The sequence below is a fragment of the Natrix helvetica genome, assembly GCF_964273705.1.
Source record: "Natrix helvetica genome assembly, chromosome: 7".
Lineage (NCBI taxonomy): Eukaryota > Metazoa > Chordata > Lepidosauria > Squamata > Natricidae > Natrix > Natrix helvetica.
In genome coordinates, this window is record NC_138558.1 from 45308030 (window position 1) to 45333943 (window position 25914).

At 36.1% G+C, this 25914-nt stretch overlaps 1 protein-coding gene across 1 annotated transcript; it reads left to right on the top strand.

The window, feature by feature from the left end:
• ENPP6 (ectonucleotide pyrophosphatase/phosphodiesterase 6) lies at nt 1–25914 on the top strand. The gene is made up of 8 exons (XM_081959648.1): nt 1–366; nt 10007–10186; nt 14991–15102; nt 17133–17274; nt 18379–18558; nt 21140–21277; nt 24318–24441; nt 25559–25914. The coding sequence occupies exons 1-8, from the start codon at nt 132–134 to the stop codon at nt 25762–25764; spliced, it is 1317 nt and encodes a 438-aa protein (XP_081815774.1). The 5' UTR covers nt 1–131; the 3' UTR covers nt 25765–25914.

Here is a 25914-nt window from a genome sequence, read left to right on the forward strand (position 1 = left end):
GCGTAAATCCAGAGAACTGTGAGGTCCAGCCCTTGAGGGGAAAAAAAACACTACAGATTGTTTTTTTTCCAGAGCAACTACATAAGGACTAAGAGCACAGAGAAGATTCTGGCAAGCCTCCATCCAGCAACATGGGAACGCATGTTGTGTGTCTCCTGCTAGTCCTTACCCTGGTACGCTCATCTCTTGCACAACCAAAGCTCCTACTGTTTTTGCTTGATGGGTTTCGACATGATTATATCTCAGAGGAAGCGCTAGAGACTTTGCCTGGCTTCAGAGAGATGGTCAGCAGGGGAGTGAAAGTGGATTACCTAACCCCCGACTTTCCCAGTCTTTCTTATCCAAACTATTACACCCTGATGACTGGTGAGTACTTTCTTAAACTTTCTTGCCACCAGCCTGAAGTGTCTCGGCTCAGATTTCCATAACTCTGCCTGCGGAAGCCAATGCAGACAAACATTTCTGATGTGATGAACACTTGCCTTGGCAAAGGTTACTGAATTTCATTAAACAAACAGTACAAAGTAAATCTGCTTGATACTTAAGAAAGCAACCTTTTGTACAAATGCTATCCCAGCAGTTGTTTAGAATTTACCATTTCAATTTCAAAATCCTCAAGGTGAAAATACCCACTCAAATTTATTTTAAAAGTGTCGATTCCAGTTAATTATTTGTATTTGTTTAAAATTTAAAATTCAAGCCAATGTCCCGTCATCAACAACTCTGAGATGTTTAGAAGGATTCAAAAGATGAGTTAATTGCACTACCAAGTGCCGATTATACTTGTCCGATCAGGAAAAGAGAATTCCTGGAATTATTCAAAGCAATTAAACAGTTGTAGAATGCAGGATGTTTTTCCAATTTAGCATAGAAATATAAACGGTTCTTCCCATGCTTTTCAAACCAGCTGAATGACATTTGGCTCATTGATAAAAATGAATATTCAAATTTCAGCATATTGTAAAAATACTTTAATGATATCACCAGCCCTTTAACAATAAAACTTGCATCTTTTTAAACTAAACTTGGAAATCCACACTAGGACAAGAAATAAGTTGTTCTATTTTTAAATGATAATAAATCTGTTTATGGTTTATTATTTACTCCCTGTTATGAACCTGAAGAGCACTTCCTGTACCTTGCGAGATGCAACTTTGTTTTTTCACTGGACAAATATGATAATTTCCATTTCTCTTCACCAAGAAACTAAGGTTTGTTCATCCTTAGCGAAGTGCAATGTATCTGCTTTCTTAAAACAGTTTTAACATACTGGTACAAAGTATGTGTGCCAGTGCTCGCCCATGTAACAGTTTTAACATACTGGTACAAAGTATGTGTGCCAGTGCTCGCCCATGTAACACTTGCAAAATAAAAATCCTTTAGAGCCATCATAACATTACAATTAATTGAGTTTGAACTGGTGCAGTAATAGGCACATTGCATCCTATGAGGAGAGATCAAGCCTTCAAGACTCACAATTATTCATTTAGGGCGCTGGCTTGTATTTCAACCCATAGAAAAGTCTTTTGCGTTTCCACAGGCTTTTGGTTCCTTCAGAACCAGCATTTATGACCTGTTCTCAAAGTTCATTTTTCCCTTCTTAATCTGATTGGAACAGTAGGAATGCCAAGCAACCCACAGAAAATGTGTGCAAAGAATATCCCTCAGGACGTATAATTAGAGGCAACATATCTTTTTAAAATGCCTACTTGTTATCTGAATGGAACATCCCACCAAAGAAATAGCTGTATTTCTTGGGATGAGAAAAAAAAAATCTTGCTGCCCTCACATTACTAAACAGTATCAGACTCTAAGAACGACATTGGGAATTATAAAAGTTATCCTTGTGAAACTGGACAAATACCAGTTTCTTCTTACTGAGCTGCGGAGATCTTAAATAATCAACAACACGCTAGCTATTTCTTGTTTAACAGCAATGGTGTTAAAGTCAAGAAGGGAAGGGAATTTGGTTGATGAACAAGCTAATAATGACTTGGAGAAGAGTTGGTGTTGCTCAAAATAAACAGAGGTCAAGGCCAGATGTATTGATTTATCTGTAAGGCACAACTTATCATTTTCTGATACTGGCTTGCTTGCAATTGTTTCTTCCAAGCAGAGGTGAGTGTCACATACTATAACAACCAATTCGCACAGAATCAAAAATGTGAGTGCAAGCGGCATCAAAAAAAACCCGGCGATTATATAGGACATGATAACACCAGGGCAGGTGGGCAGTCCCAATCACTAGTCGGAACTATGGGTTTGCCCAAACTGGTCTGAACCAGCAGCAGCCCACCACTGCTTCCATTTATGGTGTTTTAGAGCAGAAAATGCCCACTGGTACTGCCCAGTTTATGGCTACTTATCAAGAATCCAATCCCACTTTCCTGAAAGAGGGTTGCTTCCAAGCTGCTGTCCAAAATACAGCAGTTTGATCATCTCTGAATGTTAGATAATGATGCCAGTGATTTGCAATGGCAGTGGTGAAACTTCTACAGACAATAATTCTCTGTTGGAAAAATATTAAGATAAGCAACTTAGCTCCGAGTTCAACTCTCCTATGCTTGTCTTCTCAAGATGACAACATCCAGAATTGACAATATTTCAATACCCAGAATTATCAGTTGCCTTGCCAAGAACTTGATTGGCCTAGATGGGAAAGTAGCCTACTTATTCCAAGGCTGGTTTTTATATCGTCAAGAGTCTTTTTTAAAAAAGTGGTGCTTTAGTGTTATCTTTAGATTATAATGAAGTTAATTCTGACATTGGCTCTATTCTGAAAACCCTAAAGTTTGAAGTTCTTAGAAAATATAGAACAAACGTTCATGAAGAATTGATAGACAACATATTTTCAGATTATCAAAACATGTTTCTCAAATTGTTCAAGGTGTAAGCATTCAATAGTGTGTTTGGTAACCAGATAATTGTTGCAGTTTTAAAATTTCAGTTTAACTCTTGTATTCCAATTTTATCCACTATTTTGGCTGTATTCGTTTTTTTCATATTACCATATTTTTTGCAGTATAAGACATACTTTCCCCCCTCAAAAAAGTGGGTGGAAATGCCTGTGCGTCTTGTAGAATGAATATTGCAGTGGGGGAGGGCGCTTGGTGTAGTGGCAGTGTTCGCCACCGTTGCCTGTCACCGCCATTACCACCAGTCATCGCTGCCGCTGTTCACTGCCGCCAGGGAACCTTGGAGCCTTCACTGCCAAGCAGCTGATCAGCCATTGGATCAGCCTCCCGGAATACCACTGATCAGCTGTTCTAGGAGACAGAGATTGCTGTTTCTGTTTGCCGCTGCCAATAGCCATCGGCGATTGGCGGTGGTGGCAAATGGCAGCAGCAAATGGTGGTTGTGAATGGTGGCAGCAATCCCCGCTGCCTAGATCAGTTGATCGGCGGTATTCCGGGAGGCAGATCCAATCACCAATCAGTTGCTTGGCAGCGAAGGTTCCAGTGTTTCCTGGTGGCGGCAACAGCTCAACTCAGTTGACCGGTGGTGAGCATAATGGAGCAGAGCCCTGAGAAGCCAGATGTTGGAGCTGTGATAAGGTGCTGAAGCTGATCAGGCTGTTTTCTGTTTGCTGCAAGGACACTAGCTAGATGAATACCGGATGGATGCTGGGAGGCAGAGGCAGATTTTTTTCTTGTTTTTCTCCTCTAAAGCTAATGTGTATCTTATGCTCCAGTGCGTCATAGTGTGAAAAATACAATATTTATGCCGTATACCATTTTAATTTTCATTACATTTGGTGAGTGCCTTTTAATTGGATGTAGGTTTCGCATCATTACTATAAACTACTATAATCTTTTTGAATCAGTGTTAGGGAAAAATAAATATCAATAAATGAAACAGAATTTAAATATTATTTGAATTACTAAAGAAAGTAATTCTTCTTAAATGCAGTTACAAAAATATCTTAAAAATCAAATATATAATCTAGCAGTATATGTGCTTCTTTATTAATCTATTAAATTAATAATACCAATTTAAGAATCCTGATGTAGATATAAGAATAAAGGATTCTAGGACAATGAAGATAATTCTGAATTGGATTTTGAAAAGAGAGGAATCCTCCACATATTTCTTTCTTAAAGATGAAGTTGGTCTATTGTGATCTAATGCTGATTTAACACATTGTGGTGTCATTTGTTGGTTTTCTCCTATATTATTGTGTGAACCAAGCAGTCCAATGTGAAGAATGAAAAATCTGATGGCTTCACTGCAGATTTGAAAATCAGAAGTGCATTTTTTTGTAGTGTTAAGGTTTGAAGCAATAAAAAATGTAGTTTAATTCTTAAATTTGGCTTTAAAAACACTTTTTAATAAAATCTGGCAAAAAAGAAAACCCTTGTGTAACTTATGCATGAAGTAGCCTTGCTCACTGCAAATCTAGCTAACTGTGTTTATTTCACATACAACATTTGTCATGGTTTGACATGGTTAAAGAACATGATTAATTAATGTGTGACCATAGCTTAAGATTGTCCATAATGTAAGTAAGTAAGTAATATTGGCAGTATCCAGAAACCGGAAACATTAAACAGAAAATAAAGTTAATTTTTACCCATTTTCCAAGACCTCTTTATCTAAACTGCATTAACCATTCTCCTCCCACTTACTGTAACTGTGTTGCTTACATCCTTATAATTTATATTGATATTGTTTCCTGATTGCTTATTTATATCCTATGACTATCATTGAGTGTTATACCTTATGGTTCTTAACGAATGTATCTTGTCTTGAGAGCATATGCACCAAAGACAAATTGTGTGTCCAATCACACTTGGCCAATAATGAATTCTTTTCTATTTATCTATTACAAGTTCATTTGGACTATTCATTTAATGATTGTTAATGAAAAAAGTGACACGACCTGCACATATAACTGTTACACCACCTTCCTGGTCATGTGATTGCAATTTGGGTGCTTGAGAGCCAGCTTTACTGCTAGTTGCAGTGCCTTGTCATGTGATCATGATATGTGCTCTTGCTTCGCCAATTTCTGGCAAAAAAACGCCGATTGGGGAAGTTGGATTTGCTTAATGACCATTGATTAATTTAACAACCATGTGATTCACTTAACCATCACCGAAAGCGTTGTAACCCCAGTGACTTAGGATAGAAATTCCGGTTCCAGTTGAGGTCGCAAATCGAGGACTATCTGTACATCTAGATTGAATGATGCATCAAAACAGGAATATCTTGGCATGTAAGGCTTGTCAAAGCAATGAAATGTAACCAGGAAGCTTTTAATCGCAGGGAAATGTACCAAAGTATTTTTTCTAAGGTAATGAAAGATCTGCTATTGATAAACTTGGATAAGGGTGTATGATGACTTGAAGGTCTAGCTGAAATGAGTGCCTCTATCAATTTTCTGCAGAAATGTATGAAACAGTGAAAGCATACAGTAGGTAAATTGCAATAAGACATGATCATATCATACCAACTTGATTATTGTATCTTTGTAGTTTGTTTTGCACAAAAGAGTTCACTATTCCCTGGGAGTATTAAGTCTTCTACATTCAGACTCTAGAGGTCTGAATGCCTGATAGATTTGGAAGAAGCACAACTTGAACCCCATTTCTTCCATCCAAACAAATAATAATGATTCAGATCTGGGTTCGGAGGTACAAGAGAAAAATTGCACTGAGCAGGTTGAAATCTCAGCATACTGTAGTATTTGTAGAAGAGAAATAGAAATGACATGCTCCATACCTTTTACACAGTCCTTTGCTGTTGGCAACCCTAGCCTGGGTGATGAGAGTTAGAAATCTAAATATTTTACATCAATTTTTTTGCCTGGAAAAGATAAACAGTACAGAAAGGCCTATTTCCTGGCCAAAAAGAAAGAAAAAGAGAGACCTACCAACTCTAACCTGCAAAAAGTCCGACAATCTCTTGATGGCACTTATAGAGATACAGGACATCTTTTTGCTGTCTTCCCAATTTTTGGAGCTCAGGTTGACTTATCCTTGTGGCTGTGGGACTAAATGCTTAAGTTAAAGTCCTACATGATAGAGCAGAAATACTGAATCCAGTTCATGGCCAAACACACAACTAATTCTTAGACTCTAGCCGTGATCTACAGCAGGCTTATTTTGAAATCAGTTCACTGTGCTAGGAAAGCAGAACAAGGTTATGAATACAACAACTGTAGAACGATTTAGCACTGTTATTGTATTGGTTTATTTCCTTTTCTTTCCCATAAACACTAAGCTAAAGTAGAGGTGATTTAATTCAGCAACATAGCCGATGAAGAAATCCATAATTATTGTTACATTATTTATTTTGCATAGAAGATCCCACATGCTACTTTAAAGTTCATCTACTACATAGATTTTATTCACACAAAAAACCACCACAAGCTGCTAGTATGGAAGAAAACTGCTGCATGAAAATAAGCAAACCAGAAAACATAATAGCTTAGTTTGTGGGCAGTTGGATTTAGTGGTATCCTTTCAGGAAATCATTTCAGCTGCCATGTTTCTGAATTCTGAGTATTTGCAGTTGTAAAGAGAATGTTTCCATATCATATATTTTCATTCTGACTTCCTGGTGTCTGCCTACTTCATTGTTTTTATTTAAAAATAATCCTGTTAATATGCTATTATGGGTGTGAGAAGTAAATATATTTCATGTGTGGTTCTTGAAAATTGTTGAGAAATTACCTTTCCATAAATGCAGTTGAGAAAATACAACTGACCATTTTTCCATTTCAGGGTATACTGTTTGCTGGAGAGTTTGGTTGAAAGGGTTGGTTCTCATCCAAAAATATTCAAGTTGTAAGGCAGGGATTTTTTTACAGATGATTCCTTCCAAATGGATAGTTTTGTTTCTGCATCGATGACTCCATGAGTAATCTTGGGCAACGAAGTAATAGCAAAAAAAATTATTAAGACAAAGATGTTTTGCTAATATATTATCAAATTGTATACCATGAGTTTATTATTAATGAATTACTCTATTGGTTATGATAATCTACCTGTTTTTATGTTGTGCAAAGATTTCCCTTTACTTTATACTGGTCCATTGGCCCAAAAGAACAGACTAGGAAAGTTGAAAACAAAACCAAACAAAAACAAATACATATTAATCAAACAGAAGTTTCATGATTTTAAAATTTCTATAAATTCTATCCAAGTACACATTTGATGGATGAAAGTAATTTGTTAGAAAAAAAATTAACATGGTGAATTTACATAAATACAATACTTAAAAATCAAATTCCGATTTGAATCAAACGACCTTAATTGAAGGATTCTTCCAGATTCTTTATTATTTTATTATTATTTTCAGCCATTATACTTCAATTTTCAATATTAAAATCTATATTGAAATATGTTTACCGTTTGATCAGTAGGCAGCAAAATATGAGTAATTGCATTTCTGAGGAATTTTCCATATTTCCTCAAGAATTTTTTAATTAAAACAAATCCAGTAGCTAACTGAGGATTGCCCAGATTTTAATGTTAAAATTCTGTTTCTTAAATGGTGCTCAGTCTGTGTTTCCTTAGACATATTGCCGTATGTTTTTCTTCAAAGCATTTTATTTGATAACTCCCGGTAATTATAAAGATACTCAAGAAAAGGGCCATTTTCTTTTTAGAAATGCTTAAGGCTGCAAAAATCCAAGGAACAGTAAGGAAACTGCAGCCACTTTTAAGCCCTCCAAGGTTGCACAGGTTAGAAAGAGTAGCTGTATTAGAGGATGCTCTGCTAAGGAAACAGAGAAGTGTCTCCGCTACCTGCATCAGGTCATGTGGCTGGTTTTGGAATTGACAAGTTGACAAGCATGTGAACGAGAGAGTTTCTAAATGGAATTCTTTTAAAATAATTAAGGGTTAATGACTATGGTAGATGACATTTCTTTGTAAATATTTCAGTAAATTGAATGAGGGAGGGGTAGATTTCTGTATAAACGTCTTTCTTCCCAAAATGGGGTTCTCTAGCACTGGAGCATGACACAAGTGTGTTTATGTGTGCCTTAGAATCAGAGTAGATTCCTGGTATCGTGGGTATTCTTGCCAAGACTTTGGAAGTAGTTTGCCATAGCCTCTTTCCTAGAGCTGAGAGAGCATGACTGGCGCAGGTTCTTCCAGCTGGCTTCATGCCTAAGGGAGGAATAGAACCCATGGCTTCCCAGCTTCTAGACTGATGCTTTAATCATTACACCAAACTGACTTTGCCCTTGATAAACTGTTATTCATGGGGAAACCGAGTACAGTAGTAGATTCAGCTCAATAAAAGTAATAAAAGTATAACAAATAGCACTATGTAAGTTATATTTCAAATTGCTGAAGATATAAGAAAACCCTAAGAGGGATAACCTCCTGCAAGAGAAAACTTATAGCAGCCTGGTTATCCCTGATTGATCTTGATATATTTTGTAATGATTTAAGCAGTGACGTGCGGTGAGGTTTATGGCTGGTGAGGCTGATGACGTCATCAGGAAGGCGGGGAATGGGACCATGTGTGCTGGAGGCTGAGGCTGCCTCAGCCTCCAGCACACGTGATCCCATTCCCCGCCTTCCTGAGCGTGCTCCACCGAGGCAGTCCGGCGGGCGAGCGATCGAGGATCAGTCTGCCTGGCTCGCTCTTTCGTCCGCCCAGACCGCCTCGATGTTGCTCTGGCTACATCCGTTTGGCCGTGCCCGGCAGCTGCGGAGGCAGAAATGTTGTCGGTGCTCCCGGATGACGAAGCCACGAAAGCGACTGGGGAATGACAAGAACCTTCCCCCAGTCGCTTTTGTGGCTTCGTCATCCGGGAGCGCCAACAACATTTCTGCCTCCACAGCTCCCGAGTGCGGCCGGACGGATGTATATAATATTATAATAATATTATAATAATATTATATACTATTATTTCATGAAGAGAGGTGAGGCTCTGCCTCCCCTGCCTCCCCTGACTGCACGTCCCTGGATTTAAGTTTAGAATGTATGATGATCATTCATTTAAGAAGAGCCAATTCACTTAGCAAAACAAAACCAGCTAAAGCTTTAGCTAGTGGGGTGTAGTAGTTAAAATGTTAGACTTGAGAGGATCCAGATTGATTTACTAATTTATTCAATTGATACATTTTATCAATTTGGTTGATTTGGTTATTTCCACCCTTCTCACCATTATGACTCTGGGCAGGAACAGCAGGTTGAAGTCCTTACCCAGATGGACAAGTTTGTTGGGTGACTGGACCAGGAATTATCTCCCAACATAAACTACAGTTTAGTTTATGGAGAAAAATGGAAAGGGGAAATGCTATTTACCTTGAGTTCCTATGGGACAGTTTAACTCTAATAAATATATAAACAAATATCTGGAGTCATTTATTGAACAATAATAGTAGATTCTTTTCTGTGAGACCATACAAGCTGTTCTGTCTATGGAGGACATTTATTCCAATACCAACACTTAATCCAAGTGCCACTCTAGTTTGCTATTATCAGTTATAAACAAAAATGGGTATTGTGCTTTAAGATGAGGAAAACAAACAACTCAAAAATTATCCTTGTCAGGATTTTTTAAAAAAACATAATTTTTGCACAGTATACATTTCCTGAGCAATTCTGCAAAATAATTGTTTTACATTGCGGTTTGAAAAATAGGAATAAAACATAAATGTAAAATATAAGTAACATGCATACAAGCTTTTTAAGGCAAATAATTTATAATTAAGAGAAAGACAAGGTTCCAATAGAAGACAATATTTGTAGATCAGGGTTGAACTGTGGAGTCCTAGGTGCTTGGATTATTGATTATTTTCTTGCAAATATTTCAGTACTCAAATCCATAACATCTTCAGTACGCCAAGAAAACCAAACAACCACAAGCAAGATTGTTAATTGATTGAGTCCCATGGAATTCCTTGTAGCTGATAATAGCTCAATGATAAGCCAAGATTGTACTGCAAATGAAAGCCTACTATAATTTCTCTTTGTACCTTATGTTTCTTTAGGATGCCATACAATAAGGGTCCAGTATAAAGCACCTTTTTTTCTCTTCCAGGTCGCCACTGTGAAGTCCATCAAATGACTGGAAACTACATGTGGGATCCAGTGACAAATCTGACTTTTGACATTGGTATGAACCCAGCCAGCCTTCTGCCTCTTTGGTGGAATGGATCCGAACCCTTGTGGGTCACTATGACAAAAGCTAAGAGGAAGGTCTCTATGTATTTTTGGCCCGGTTAGTACTGCCAAATTCTCTTCAGCTGACTGACTAATATTGTGTATTCTCTAGGATATAAAGTTATAATGGTTATATTCCCTAGGATATAAAGTTATAAGGATATAAAGAAGTGTTAATACCACTTTATAATGCCTTGGTAAGGCCACACTTGGAATACTGCATTCAGTTCTGGTTGCCACGATGTAAAAAAGATGTGAAGACTCTAGAAAGAGTGCAGAGAAGAGCAACAAAGATGATTAGGGGACTGGAGACTAAAACATATGAAGAACGGTTGCAGGAACTGGGTATGTTCAGCTTAAGAGAAAGAAGGACTAGGGGAGACATGATAGCAGTGTTCCAATATCTCAGGGGTTGCCACAAAGAAGAGGGAGTCAAACTATTCTCCAAGGCACCTGAGGGTAGAACAAGAAGCAATGGGTGGAAACTAATCAAGGAGAGAAGCAACTTAGAACTGAGGAGAAATTTCCTGACAGTTAGAACAATTAATCAGTGGAACAGCTTGCCTCCAGGAGTTGTGAATGCCCCAACACTGGAAGTCTTTAAGAAGATGTTGGATAGCTATTTGTCTGAAAAGGTATAGGGTTTCCTGCCTAGGCAGGGGGTTGGACTAGAAGACCTCCAAGGTCCCTTCCAACTCTACTATTGTATTGTATTGTAATCCCTATAAGGAAGGTAGATCACGTGAACAAAATTCAGCTCAGCCTTGTTCTCAAAATCATAACTGTTTAGGGTGCCGGAAGGAAAGCTTTTGCATGTCGGTTTCCCTTTTCTGAATGGAAACATTTCTTTTTAAGGTATGCCAACATTTTTTTCATTCAGTTATCCCTATACAGAAAGAACCATATTTGCTCTGAAGGGTTTTTTTTTAATTTTTATTTTAATCCAACAATTCATTTCTTCTTAGCCTCCAGGAATAGTGAACTTCAGCTCTCATAATTTCCTAGTCATCATGGCTTTTGCCAAAGAACAGTTAGGGAACTTATGGAGTTTTCTTCCACAGACTCTGGAGGACAACATGTTGGAGAAAAGTCTCTTGTTCTTTTATTCTCAGCCATGGAAACCTCCCTATTTCAATCAATAATTTTGCTCATTACATACACTTCTCCTGTCACTATTTTCTTTGTTTCTTATATTTGCAAATTACATTGAAGGGCATTGTTTAAAATGATTAACAAACATATTCAGGTTAGGTTGCTTGAAGTTTAATATAAAGTAACAAGATGTACTTTAAAAATCATGAGAGATCCAAACATAATATGTTTTTCTGGATAATTTATGCTTTATACTGTTAGTCTGTTCTCCTTAGTCCTAGTGGCAGATTATAGATGCATGATATGTTGTAATCACTCTTGCATGTCCATGTTTACAATGAACTATTCTCAGTGTAAAACCTGGAATGATTTCAATAAGCATTTTACAACATAATTTCCGATCAGAGTGTACTAAATGGAGCAACATTGCCCTGCTATTATGTTATGACTGTTTGCACGACAGTAAACCCTATGCAAAAAAAAAATCTAAGGAGAGGGATAGCAGAAAAATAAGTGATTCATTTTCTATGAATTCTGTGTATTCCCTGTAGCTTAGAGTTGGGGACTACCTGTAGAGTGAGGCAATAAGTCTTATTGATTCATTCGGGTTCTACAGAGTTCAAGTGATCTCCTCTGTGTGTACTTAGTCATGCCTTTTATATAGCATTATATTAAGAAATTCAACACAATGGATAGTGTTGCAAAAATAAATAATGAATAAAAGGATAATGCAAATTGATTTGCTCAGTTTTGACAAACAGAGGAACAGGTCAATCCAGTTTTCTTTTCTTAAATATGACAAGCTTATATTCTACAAGTTCTTTTTCCATCATGTTCCTCAATTCCATCCAAATATAGTCTTTTTGGTGATAACTCATATTATTATATTATATTATATTATATTATATTATATTATATTATATTATATTATATTATATTATATTATATTATATTATATTATATTATATTATATTATATTATATTATATTATATTATATTATATTATATTATATTATATTATATTATTATTAAAGCTTATATTATCTTTATTAAAATTAGCATGGAGTAATGAAAAAAGGGTGCTTGTATTTAAATATTTATAATATTCAAACATGGATATGTTTTAATGATTAAATAATATATAATAATTCATTTAAAAATGTTTGCTGCTAAATATTATACTTAAATCATTGTGTCCAACAATGATTTGCAATGGAGTAGTGATCATCATTATTAGTACTTTTGAAATAATTGGTACAAAGTTTTATTATTAAAGTATTTCACAGCAGCCAAAACAATATCTGTTGACATATTTGTGAAGGTCAAACCTACTGAATACCTAAGAACAGAAGTTCATATCTTTACAAATTTGTTTTGTAGGCTATGTGGCTATACAAGAGAACATTCCTTAACTTAAAATTTACACATTAATGTGGCTGTTACAAAAATGTATAAATAGCATAATGCTCACACTTACAGCAGCTGAGGATGGGGCTATGGCTGAACACAAGAGGTGTGTTCAGGTGAACTAAAGAAGGTCATATTAGCAAGTCATTAAAATGCTATACCTTAATTTGAAAATATATGGGACTTCAAGTCACATGACAAATCCAGCATTTGGCATATGGCCCCTATTCAGAACAATACAAATACTGTAGTTACTAAAAAGGGATTTAAAATATGTTTTTTTCCTCCAAGGGTTGATTTTTTAAATCTCATATTTATAAATGATTATGCAAACACTTAGGTTTTAGAAAGTATGAACATACTTAGTCTAATTGAAGTAGCATATGCAGATGGTGTCAAAAAGAGTTCTGATAATGGCCATACCACCTCATTGAAGCCCTGTGTCCTGTCACATGATTTATATAAAAAGGGGTGGAGCTGTGATCACATGGTACCATATGTTTTTTTTTAATCCTCCCCCCATCCAGTGTGTCTCTCCCTGAATTAAATTTTTGACCGTTCTTCAGTGGGAATAAAATTTTAAAAAGAAAAAAGCACCGCCACTTAATTCATTTCTTCTCTACAAAATAATAACAGTGTTTCCCCAGATTTTCTTTACTTATCTGGGAAGCTTTAAAAGGTTTCAGTTACATCATTCAGCACCCAGTTATTAAAATAGGATTTATACATTTAATTTGGAAATGACGAGAGTTTCATTCATGTCTCAGAGTCCAATCAATGAAGGTACAGGAAAGGATGCATTTCATTTTAAGGTGAGAGAAATGGAAGAGCTTTTATTATTCAGATGAAATTATTCAGTACAATTCAAGATGCTGCTACTTTGGTCTTGAAATATTTTGAGCTCCTGATGATTTGAATGCAGGTGAGAACTTTTTCAAAATGCAGATAGGGAGTTGTGTATGAGAAGCTGTTCTATAAAATGCACTTCAAGTTCTGCATTTGAAATAACTTTTTTTAAAAAAAATTCTGGATTCGGTCTTGGCATTGAAAAAGCAACATAAGAGTCATTATGAAATCTAAAGCCTACTGTTTTGATGGAGCAGTTGAAATCTGAATATACAAATGTAATGGTCAATTGTTTCTGTTACATGATTATCACTTTCAACATGTATTTTCATGAAAAACAGACAGGCCCAATATGGCATGATAAAGATTTTTAGAAACAGCTTCTTTGTAATTTAGAAAAGAAAGAATTCGTTTATGTCTTAATCTTCCCCAACCATACTCAAATCGACTAAGCTGGCATTAATCAATTTTCTTCAAACCATAGTTTCTTTATCTTAACCAATATCTCTCCAACCTTTGATTAATAGATATTTGCTACTGTCAAAGGAGGAACAAATTGCCCCAATTTATGAAATCCAAGCTGTTTACAAAAATTTCTATATTTCTCTTTATTCCATCTTATCTGTCTATATGCCAGACAGGAAATAATAATCACACACTATGATTTCAGAAGATCTGAATTATTAAAAACTAAATTGTATTTTTTTTTTACGTGAGTAGAGCACCAATAAATATTAACATGGTGGTTCTCCTTATCCAGACTTGATGTTTCGCTTTGGGAATTGTTGCTACTATGTCTCAGTGTAATGTATTTATTGAAAAAGAATTGTGGTGTCAGAAAGTGTATTGGTTCAAACAGCTTTGAGAAGACTTTATGGGGAAATAGATCAAGAGGCTGATGCATTCATTTTATAAAAAGTAGTGAACTGGATAAAGCTGTTCTTTGACTTACAGTTAGTTTTTGAAAAATTAATTTGACAACCATTTTTGTCAAATAACATTACTTTACTTCTAACAGAAAGCAGAAATTGTTTGAGATCTTGTAGAACTCAGTTGAGGACAAAGATTGTCTCTGTGTGTGTGTTTGAGATATCTGCTTATAATTAATGAATTATATGTAATGAATTATATGTAATGAATTATATGTAATGAATTATATGTAATGAATTATATGTAATGATCCATTATTAAGTGCAATGATAATTCAAATAAAATAAGCATCAAATAATGAAAAATCAAGTTGCATTATATATTTTTATTTATAGATAAATATGCACATATCTGCCCATGCAGATATATGAATTTGATTGTCAATCGATCGTCAATCATTATATTTCAGTGTGAATATTTATACTGATGATTTTAATATGAATTCTTCTATTCTCATTACTTTTTAAAAAAAAAAAGAATTTTCTGTCTGAAAGCAAAAATCCATGCAAGAAACAACCTGAATTTATATCACACAATTTAGGTTTAAAATTTAAGCAAAGTTTAACTAATGAAATGTTTCTTTTTAGGCTGTGAAATTGAAATCCTTGGAATTCGACCTAACTATTGTATACCATATGAAGATGTTCCAACGGTTGCCAATTTCTCCAACGCTGTAAACAGTGCCATTGAGTCTTTAAGGTAAAATCATCAAACCATTTTAATTATTTCACTGACAGAAAAATGAAAAGTTATGATCTTGTTGCATTAGTTTGATAATAGCATAAAACCTTCTACATTTTCCATATAGTATTGTTTGGCATTAATTCAAAAATTAATTCAAATAATGCAAAAAATCTTCATGGTGGAACTCTTCCTGTTGTGTTTACTTGACAAAGTCACTGTTCTTATGAACCTTAAAGACACGTTTAGTATGCTAATATACCCAGCCAACATCCAAACATTGGGAAACGGAGGTGTAGTTCGATCCAGTATGAGTTGCATTGCATATGATAAAGGACAATCAGGAGACTGAAAATTATATAACAGCATCACTATCAGATGCCAAATTAGACATCATATGTTGACACTGGCTGGTTTTAGTTGGGATAAATAACAGTGGTGAGACTTAAATTGAAAACATGCTTCCAGTCTAAATTAGGACACCATGCTGAAAATCTCTCTTGCAGCATTTGCTTTCAGACATTCTATTTCCAGTTGCAAGGTTCACTTTTAAGGTGAATAAAGAGGGATAATTTTCAGTCAAAAACTGACAGAATCTCTAATCAAGATAGGGAGCATCCAAACAGTGACTTGAAAATTAAGTAGCTGAAGTTACATAGAGTTTGCTCTAATAAATGAAAAGCAAGGAGTTTGCATTGTGCTATTGATTTGCTTAATGAGGCCATTGTCTTATTTTGCCTGATGGCGAGTTCTATTCTACATGCAACACTTATTCAAACTTTGTGGGAATTGAAAATTTTTGTCATTTTTTTAATGTAGCATTTTACCTCAAAAAAAATTACTTCAAGAATTAGATTGTGAATCACAAATGTTGTATAATATTGTTAACTTATTACCTTGTACTCACAAATAAAAGTTTCTCAATGCTATTACAAAAAATGCCAAAGGACAATTAATATATATTGCTTTACTTAGTACTTTTAAGAAAAGACAACACAGAATGCAATAGTCATGTTTTCTGTAAACACAGTACTACTAACATTTATCTTTGGAAACATTTCCTTATGCATTACTTTGATAGTGATAGAATAGTGGCATGTTGTTCTATTTTTGGAGATTAATTAGAGACATAATCAAAAAGGACTTACCTTCATACAGGTACTTGAAATTAAAGGTTGATTAGAGGTGAAACTACCCTCCATTTCCAGATTTTCTTTTAAACTTTTATGCCATGAGACAATATACTGAAGTTCAATGCCCTATACCATTTTCTGAAGTTGGCATACTTTGAATTTATCTTGCATGTTTTCCTCCATGAACCAAATAGGAGATGAGGAATGATAAAGCTATTCAGATAAAGAAATTGGTACAATTTTAGTGATATGGTACACCTTTTCCATCTCTTCAACTACTTTCAAAAAGTAGATGATAGCCATGATTGGAGATCTAATCATTAATACACCATAGCTTTGCAGATCTGACTTTGATAAAGACTTAATTTAAATATTCAAGTAATGCCACAACAATGTGGGGAGTGGAGGTAACCTCATGAAGCAGGTTCTTCTTTCCCAGTTCAGATTCATCTGAACATCAGGAAAGTGTCTAAGCAAGGTCTCGCCAACCGACACAATCAGGCACTTTGAAAAAATCTAGGAAAAGTTTAAAATAGTCTAGAGGAAACTCTTACCTCCCCAAAATGCTTAAATTATAATTCTTGGCAACCTGGAATACAGTAAAGTTCCATTGCTTCTGTAGGACAACTGATTCATCAGAACTGATTTAAAAGAATCATCTACAGGAATAACAATGCCAATTAACTAATGAGGAAGTGGGGAAGAAGGTGTATGGTTAGAGCTGGGATGTCCATCTAGGCTTATTTTAGACTGAAAATAAAACAAGAATAATAAAAAGAATAAGGTATCTCCTTGCTAACTTCTCGTAGAAAACATGCCAAGAGAGCAGGAAAAAAACCAGATCAGATTGAAAAGGCACTCTAGAAGTAAGTTTATGTTACATTTAATTCTTTGGTGGTTATGTTCCTATTACAGCAATGGTACAGCAGATGTGGCAGCCATATACTATGAACTCATTGATGTAGAAGGTCATCGTTTTGGCCCTTCATCTTATCAGAGGAAGAATGCTGTAAAAGAAGTGGATAATGTTTTGCTCAGGATGTCTAAGCTTATCAAGGTTTCTGTCACTGGGAACCTACAATATCCTTTTAAAGATGTTTATTTCGCTCTCTTCAACTTCTTTATTAAATATTTGCAATTATTCAGTAAAGACTACTTCATAGGTTACTTACTGCTTCTATTTTGAATATTAAGGAACATGCATATCCCAAGATGCTACATTCAGCTTGGGGCGTTTTCCCAAGCCAGTGAATCTCCATTAGATCCCATTCTCAGAATATTTTTAATGGAAATTTTCTAAGTAATCGTTCTCATGTGATTTTTGCACTCCATCACTGAAGAATAGGATTTTGACTTTGGGAAAGATATTCATACTTGTGAAATGATTATAGTAGCAAAAACTATATACACTCCTTCAGTACAATAGTTTACCACTCATAATGTGTGTGCAAGAACAGGCCGACGGTGGTGAGCATGTTTTGCTAGAAACCCAAAATGGATAGGGGGTTGATTATTTCCCAAAAACTAACTTGGGAAAACAGTAAATGGAACGTGCCAAAAATGTAGCAATAAAGTGAAGGCTATCTGCTTGCATGTGTGATTTTTTTTAAGGCTAAAAGTTCCTACATAAAGATTCCCAAGTTTCCAGAATCACAAATTTTGTGTCCAACGTCTCTGATACTGGTAATGCTTAACTGGAGGAAATTATATAATAGTCTTAATTCTTATTATTTAATTAATTCGTCTTAAATATCAAGGTGAGATGAGTGGCAAATAAATCTAATTAACTAATAATAAGTGTAATTGAAGGTGCTGTCAAACAAAATGATGGGTGAATAATTTCTCTCTCCTCCTTACATTTTGTCAATTGAGTAGGACTGAGATGAAATTTTGCTTCAAGATTTGGAAGCAAAATCCTTTCAAAGCATTCCTCTGATTCCCCTGATTTCATTCCTCTGATTTGAAATAAAAAAAGATCAGGCTTCTGAAATCTGTTTGAATGTTGTCAGTGTAGGTGGCCTTCCATGTATTTTCAGCATGGCAACTATTAGTGAAATTGTTAGCTGAAAAAAAAGAGAGAAAGAGAGAAGAGAGAGAGAGAAAGAGAGCACAAACGGTTTCCTTTTCATGTTATAATTATTTTTTTAAACTTTCTTGACAGGACAAAAAATTGCAGGATGTTTTAAATGTTATTTTCTTTTCTGATCACGGGATGACTGATATTGACTGGATGGATAAAGTGATTGAACTGAAAAACTGCATCAACATGAGTGATGTTTTGAAAGTGAAGGACCGTGGGCCAGTTGTAAGCCTATGGCCAAAGAAAGGCAAGGAAAATGAGGCAAGAACAGCAACCTTTTGTTTTGTTTTAATGCAGTTTAGGCTACTTGTTGATGTGCTTAATATACCAAGTTGTCTTGATAGGTTTATGCATTCACAAACAGTTCAGTATGTTCTGGAAAGGACATGAATGTGGAAAGAACGCCAGGAATCTTCATTTTCATATTTTCCACATTGATGACAGAGAGGAATGTCTTCTTCCTTATCTTCCTAGTAATATATTGTAAACTGTCTATACTGTATTTATCCAGAAGGAAGAATCTCTGGATTTAAGATGACCTTGATAAGAAAAGGGTAGCTGGGCCAAAAAAATCAGCACAGGCAAAAAGTCCAATTTCTGCATAATATCAAACTCCAGCTGAAATCAATCCTGAAATTCTTCCCAATACTGAAGTGAGTAGATATCGCACACAAAGATATGCATACACACAACGCACACATAGACAAACATGCATGGAGAGATTAGATACAGATTTCTTTTACTTTGGAAAAAGGCACTGCCAAAATAAACAAGAATGAATAACTAATTAAAATTGCCTAAAGTAAAAATAACCTCTTTATTTGGAAGAAAGATGTACCACTACATTGTCCATCTCTTCTGTTTCACCAATGCAAATTACAGCCAGAGACAGAAACCCATGTCTCATGATTATTTCTCTGGGTATGGGTAATCTTCAAAAATATACTTTTTGGCAGGGATGTCTGCAGCCATGTGCTTGTTTGCTGTTCTTTTCAGCAGGTATAAAAAGGCATATATCATCACCTTGCATAAACAAAGAACCATACGTTTCTATGGATTTTCTTTGGAATTTGTTATTTCCATCAACCTATTGGAATGATTATGAAGCTTTACACTGGTTTACTGTAGCATAGAGTAAAGCTAAATAGTCTGTACGTGGTACATATTTTTAACTGGCTGGTTTACTGATCTATAGTTTGTCAATTTGTATGAAAGTAGTGAAGACTGTCAAGGTACTCCAAGTTAGATTTCTCGCAAAGAGATGGCTATGTATGTTACAAAACTTGAAAGGAGTGAGGTTGTTCTTTTTCTTTCCCGCTGAAATCCCCAACCCGTTCCTCCAAAACACTATTACTGGAACAAAAAAGAAAATCTTCTTTAACGAGGTTTGAAGTTAAAACGTTAGTCACAAAGAAGACCCATCACCCTTTTCCCTTTATCTTTATATAAAACACTTGGAATCCTTGATGTACTCCGAGATTGGTTGTTTGCTTGCAGGCATTTTATTTCTTGATGAGGCAATCATAAGTGCACTGAGCCTATGGGCTTACAACCTCAATTGAACCCAAAATGTTTGTTGCTAAGTGAGACATTTATTAAGTGAGTTTTGCCCCATTTTGTGACCTTTCTTGCCACCGTTGTTAAATGAATCACTGCATTTGTGAAGTTAGTCACGTGGCTGCTAAGAGAATTTGACGTCCTCATTGACTTTGCTTTTCAGAAGGTCACAAAAGGTGGTCACATGACCCTGGGACACTGCAACTGTCATAAATATGAGCCAATTGCTAAGCATCTGGATTTTGATCATGTGACCATGCAGATGCTGCAATGCGTAATGGTCATAAGTCACTTTTTTCAGTGCTGGTGTAATTTGAACAGTTAAGCAGTTGTAAGTCAAGGACTACTTGTATATTCTCTTGTATTGCAAAGAGCTTGATGAAATGTAATAATTTCTAAGAACTCAACTAAGTTGCCCGTGACTGCCAAAAACCTAAGATGGCACCATTTATTCATTTGTATCCCACGTTTATTATTTTTACAAATAACTCAAGGTGGTGAACATATCCAATACACCTTCTTTCTCTTATTTTCTCCATGACAACAACCCTGTGAGGTGGTTTGGGCTGAGAGAGAAAGTTACTGGCCCAAAGTTACCAGCTGACTTTCATGGTAAAAGTGGGAGTAGAACTCACGGTCCTCTGCTTTTTAGCCTGGTGCATTAACCACCAACCCAAACTTTCTGTCTACCAAGATTTATCAAAATAGCCAGCAATTTTCCAAGTCAAGATTCCTATTAATTTTATTCTGAGTATTAAAATCCCTCAGTCTTAATGCTAGTCATATGCAAAGCATGTTCAATGTAGACCCCTAGTTTGTAATTTAAAACATTAAAACATGATCTGAGTTTAAAATAGCTGTTTGGATCATTTAGATGCCTCCCAGTTCAATACAACCAGGGCAATTTTAAGACTGGCATAGTTCCAGTATGGTCAATATAGCATCAAAACAGTTCCAGCAAAGATAAACAGCCCCTTTCCAACTTGAAATTCCTGTCATTATTTTTAATCACATGAAGCATTTTAATGCATCTGTTTTTGAAGACTTTTGCGCTATAAAAACCACAAAAAGAAGAACAGAAGAAAATCAAACTTCTAGCCTCTAATGTCTGACCTTTTATCTGTTTATTGTTGGGGTTTTTTTTCCTAATAGACTGCAAGAAGCAAAAGTAGGAGTATGTAAAGAAAATCTTGACAAGTGGTTTGATTTTCAGTACGATCATTCAATTGGATGTGGAATAATTCTGTACGCTGAAAGCAATGTCGCTGCTTTTATTCCTTTGCAGATATATAACAAACTGAAAAATGTGCCACATATGACAGCCTATAGGAAAGAGGATATCCCTGATAGATTTTATTATAAAAAAGGAAAATTTGTTTCTCCGTTGACTCTGGTAGCTGAGGAAAGATGGTTCATAGTAGAGGTAAGTGATTCCAACAACCTGATTTTTATCAATCGGGATTCCCATGAAAAATTTAGAACAGCAGCCCCCAACATTTTGGGCATCAGGGACTCTGATTCTGTGGAAAAAGGGTTTTCTGCGGATCGGAGGAAACATGGTTTTGCATGTGCTACCTGTATCCCACGAATGGGACTTTGCTTGAGTGCGCGGCCCAATTGCTGACATGCTGCAGACTGATTCCAGACCACAGACTGGAAAAGGATAGCTATTATAGAAACAAAAGAAACAGAATAGTTATTGAGACTATTGATATGTTCTAGAATTGGTTGGTCAAAGTGCTCTGATTGTTATCAAATAAATTTGTGCATATTGGTCAGACATGATATTGTCTCCTACTTTCTAAAAAATTGTCTTGATTAGGCTAATGATAGATACGCATAACCTATGAATAATAATTACACATAATTTCAATATGATTGTGCATAACTGTTTCTTCTAGTGAATATAAGACATAATTTTAGCTACAGCAAGGTTGATGCAGACATTGCCTCTACTGATAGCAGAAAATACCTTCACTTTTTCAGCAATGCTGAATGTTTCATGAGTAATGCCAACAAATAAATCACTGACTAATAATTCAATTCAATCAGTCAGTGATTACTTCCAATTTATAGTTTGGTGAACTGGAGCTAATAATATCATAAATTAATCTTGGGTGTTCTTTCTTAATTTTCTCAGCTTCTATTTGTGCTACAATTTTAAAACAACGGTAGCTGCAATGGCCTTGAAAGCAATGGTGGGGGGAGGTCCTGTTATGCCACTCATTAAGATTGAAATTAAAGCTAACCCACAAAAGGGATGGGAGCAATGAAAAGGTCCCCCTCTCCCAAGCATGAACAAAGCCAGCCTACATAGGGACAGGAACTTCGATTTTCCATTGCTAATGTAGGCTTATGAATGCTGGACCCTGGGGGAAAAAACAGGGAAAGACTTTGAATTAAGGTTTTAGAATCTGTTTCTACATTTTAAAAAATATCATAAACTTTATGAACTTATTGTGAAGAACCAATTCATTTTTTTTTAACCAACAAAGTAAGTCTGTTTTTTTTAATTGAAATGATCATCAGCAGGCATAAATTCACACGCTTTGGACATGTGATCTTCAAGCTTCACTTCAGACTCAAGAATAAATCTTAATTTTTTAGAGATTCCCTCCTATTTAGGAACTGTCTTCTAAGTGGAAGACTCTATTAGGGAACAGATCAAGGCGGAGGGCATTTGTCCATACAGTTGGCATTGGGAAGGCACAATTCAATAGCATATAGAAATGTTGGAGGCCCCCTCCTTACAAGGCTGCTTTGTTGAATTCAGTTCCAGGAAACTAACCACCAGTGGTTTGTACATGATGAAACAGCTGTCAGGTTCCAATTAACACCCTTAATGAAAAAAGACTCCGAGGTTTGAATTTCCTCAAAGTTCCCCAGATGTGCCAATATGACATTAGAGATGTCATATTGGCACATCTGGGAAAACCCGAATCTGAAAGCTTCCAGGTTTTCCCCACCCAAGTGAAAGTCCAAGCCTCTGCCCAGCACCCACATGTCCATCACATGATCCAATCAAGCCCTGTCCCAACTGGAGGTCACACCACTAGTCACACCACTCAAGGTGCAGGGCAAGATATCCTTGACTCTTGGAGAAAGGAATGTTATTTTGCTTTAACTACCGGTATATCTCCCATACTCCATAAGGGATGTAGTGGCTCAGTGGCTAAGACGCTGAGCTTGTCGATCAGAAAGGTCAGCAGTTTGGCAGTTTGAATCCCTAGCGCCGCATAACGGAGTGAGCTCCTGTTACTTGTCCCAGCTTCTGCCAACCTAGCAGTTCGAAAGCATGTAAAATGTAAATAGAAAAATAGGAACCACCTTGGTGGGAAGGTAACAGCATTCCATGTACCTTTGGCATTAGTCATGCTGGCCACATGACAACAGAGACATCTGCAGATAGCGCGGGCTCTTCAGCTTTGAAATGGAGATGAGCCCTGCCCCTTAGAGTTGGGAATGAATAGCACATATGTGCGAGGGAAGCCTTTACCTTTACCTTACTCATACTCCAAAAAGTCCCCCCTCCTAGTTTCCCATAGCATTAAATGTGGCAGGCCTGAAGGCCCAAATCAAAAGATGGCTTCCAGGTCTGCCACAACAGCATCTGCCATTTTTGCTAGCATTAACTTATTGGCCTGCCAAGGTTTACCTAATTTGCAGACTAGCAGCCAGATAGCCATAATTCAAATTAAATCTTTTAACAATACTAGATATTGCTGTGGGTTCAGTTATTTGTACAGTATTGTCAAAGTCAAAAAATTTAAAGTTCTCTGTTCAGCCTGAATCTGTCAGCACAGATAGTCCTCGACTTACAATGGTTCGCTTAGCGACCATTCAAAATGACAATGGCACTGAAGAAAACCCCACCATTTTTCAAACTTATGACCATTGCATAGTCATGTGATTTACATTGGGATGCTTGACAACTAACTCACATTTATGACAGTTAGAGTGTCCCGGGGCCATGTGATCACTTTTTGCAACCTCAACTTATAACCACAATTGAGCCCAAAATTTATGTTGCTAAGTGAGAAATTTGTTAAGTGAGTTTCGTTCCATTTTATGACTTTTCTTGCCCCTTTTGCTAAGTGGATCACGGCAATTGTTAAATTAGTAACACGGTTGTTAAGGAAATCTGGTTTCCCCGTTGTCTTTGCTTGTCAGAAGGTTGCAAAATGGGAATCATATGCAATTTGGGATTATGCAAATGTCATAAATATGAACCAGATGTCAAGCATGCAAATGTAAATCATGTGACCATGGGGGTGTGACCATGGGGATGCTGCAACAGTCACTAGTGTAAAAAAATGATCATAAGTCACTTTTTTCAGTGCCTTTGTAACTTCAAACAGTCACAAATTGAATTGTTGTAAGTCAAGGACTACCTGTATACGACAATGATTTAACCATCTTATCCCTACAATATATGTTAAATAATGCTTTTTCTCACTCCAAAGAGCAGAGAATCACTTCCATTTTGGGATAATGGCACTGGGAAACGAGAAGCTTGGCAGAATGGATGGCATGGCTATGATAATGAATTCATAGATATGAGAGGGATCTTTTTTGCATATGGACCAGGTAGGACAAGCGAAATTTATGATGACCATATAGCTTTTCCTCCCTTCCTTTCTTCTGTATATCTATTGATTAGGGGTGCTTATAACTGATGCATAGATTTGGATTCTCCTGGAAAGGAAAGAATATGGTTTCAGAATTTATCCATTTCCAGATTTTATGTCTTATTTAAAAGTAACATTCTCTTTGCTTTGACAGTATAATGGCCAGCCATATTTTTAAAATTTGTTTCAGCAGTTACAATCCATTAACAGGTGATAACTAAAAAACTCTCTTTTTTGTTAATGCATATATGAATGACTATAGACGGTAACACAGAAAAACATATATTTTTCAGGATTTGAAATTTAAATTATTTAACCCTGACATCAACCCAGACAACACTGATTTCTAGAGTCAGAGTCATGCCAAAATATTTCAGGCTCATGATCTTCATAGATCCATTTTTACCATAAAACTCCAGTACAATTTTTCTTATCTTAACCAAGTCTGGAGAAAGACATTTTGTCCTAATTGGGGCAACTGTGTCAGGTCTTTGTGTACTAAACACGAAGTACACTGCTGCTAATTTACTAATTGGAGAGGTTCAAATTTCAGTTATTTTAATATACATTTCTATAGTGACTATACATTTCTATTTTGACTGTATATTTTAAATGCCATTCCGAGGATAGATAAGCTCCATAATGCTACAGATAACATTCCTCACTAGCCTCTTGTTATGCTGTCTTTTGGCTATTCCCTTGGCCTTAATGGGTCATGACTTTTTTCGGCTGTACCATTGATCCCCTGCCATACCCTAAATTAAACCATGTACAACAGTGATGCTTAATATACATGCTGAAAAGATGCTTATTAACTCTGGCACTAAAAGTTCATGACGGAACTCCTGAATTATGTATAACCACCGTGATATTATTATTGATGTATTTTATTATTTTATTTGATGTATTCTTAACTTGCTCTGTGTCATATATTATCCAATGCATTCTTAATTTTACACACCCCCTGGAGAAGCAGTGCATGGCAGGCAGCATGTTCACTTTTCTTAAATAATAGATGTGCTTGCAGCATTCTGGCGAGAACTGCTGGTCTAAAACGCCTCTTTGTCTTGTTTCAGATTTCAAGTCTAACTTCAGAGCTGCACCAATCAGATCAGTTGATGTGTATAATGTTATGTGCAAAATTGGAGGAATCCCGCCACTTCCAAACAATGGATCCTGGTCGAGAGTGGCCTGTATGTTGAAAGATAATGCCAATTTGGCCCCAGGGTTCCAATGGAGCAGCTGTGTGCTGGGACTTATTCTGTTTTCATTGTTTGTATAACAAATCTTGCAACACCAGTCTCAGTACAATGTCAGTCAGTGTGTTTAGTTTCCCCCCCCACCCTTCCATTTCAATGGCAGCATTGAAATGGAAAATGCTGATGGGAGAAAATGATATAAATTAATTTCTGAAAATCCTGGTGCCAAATGC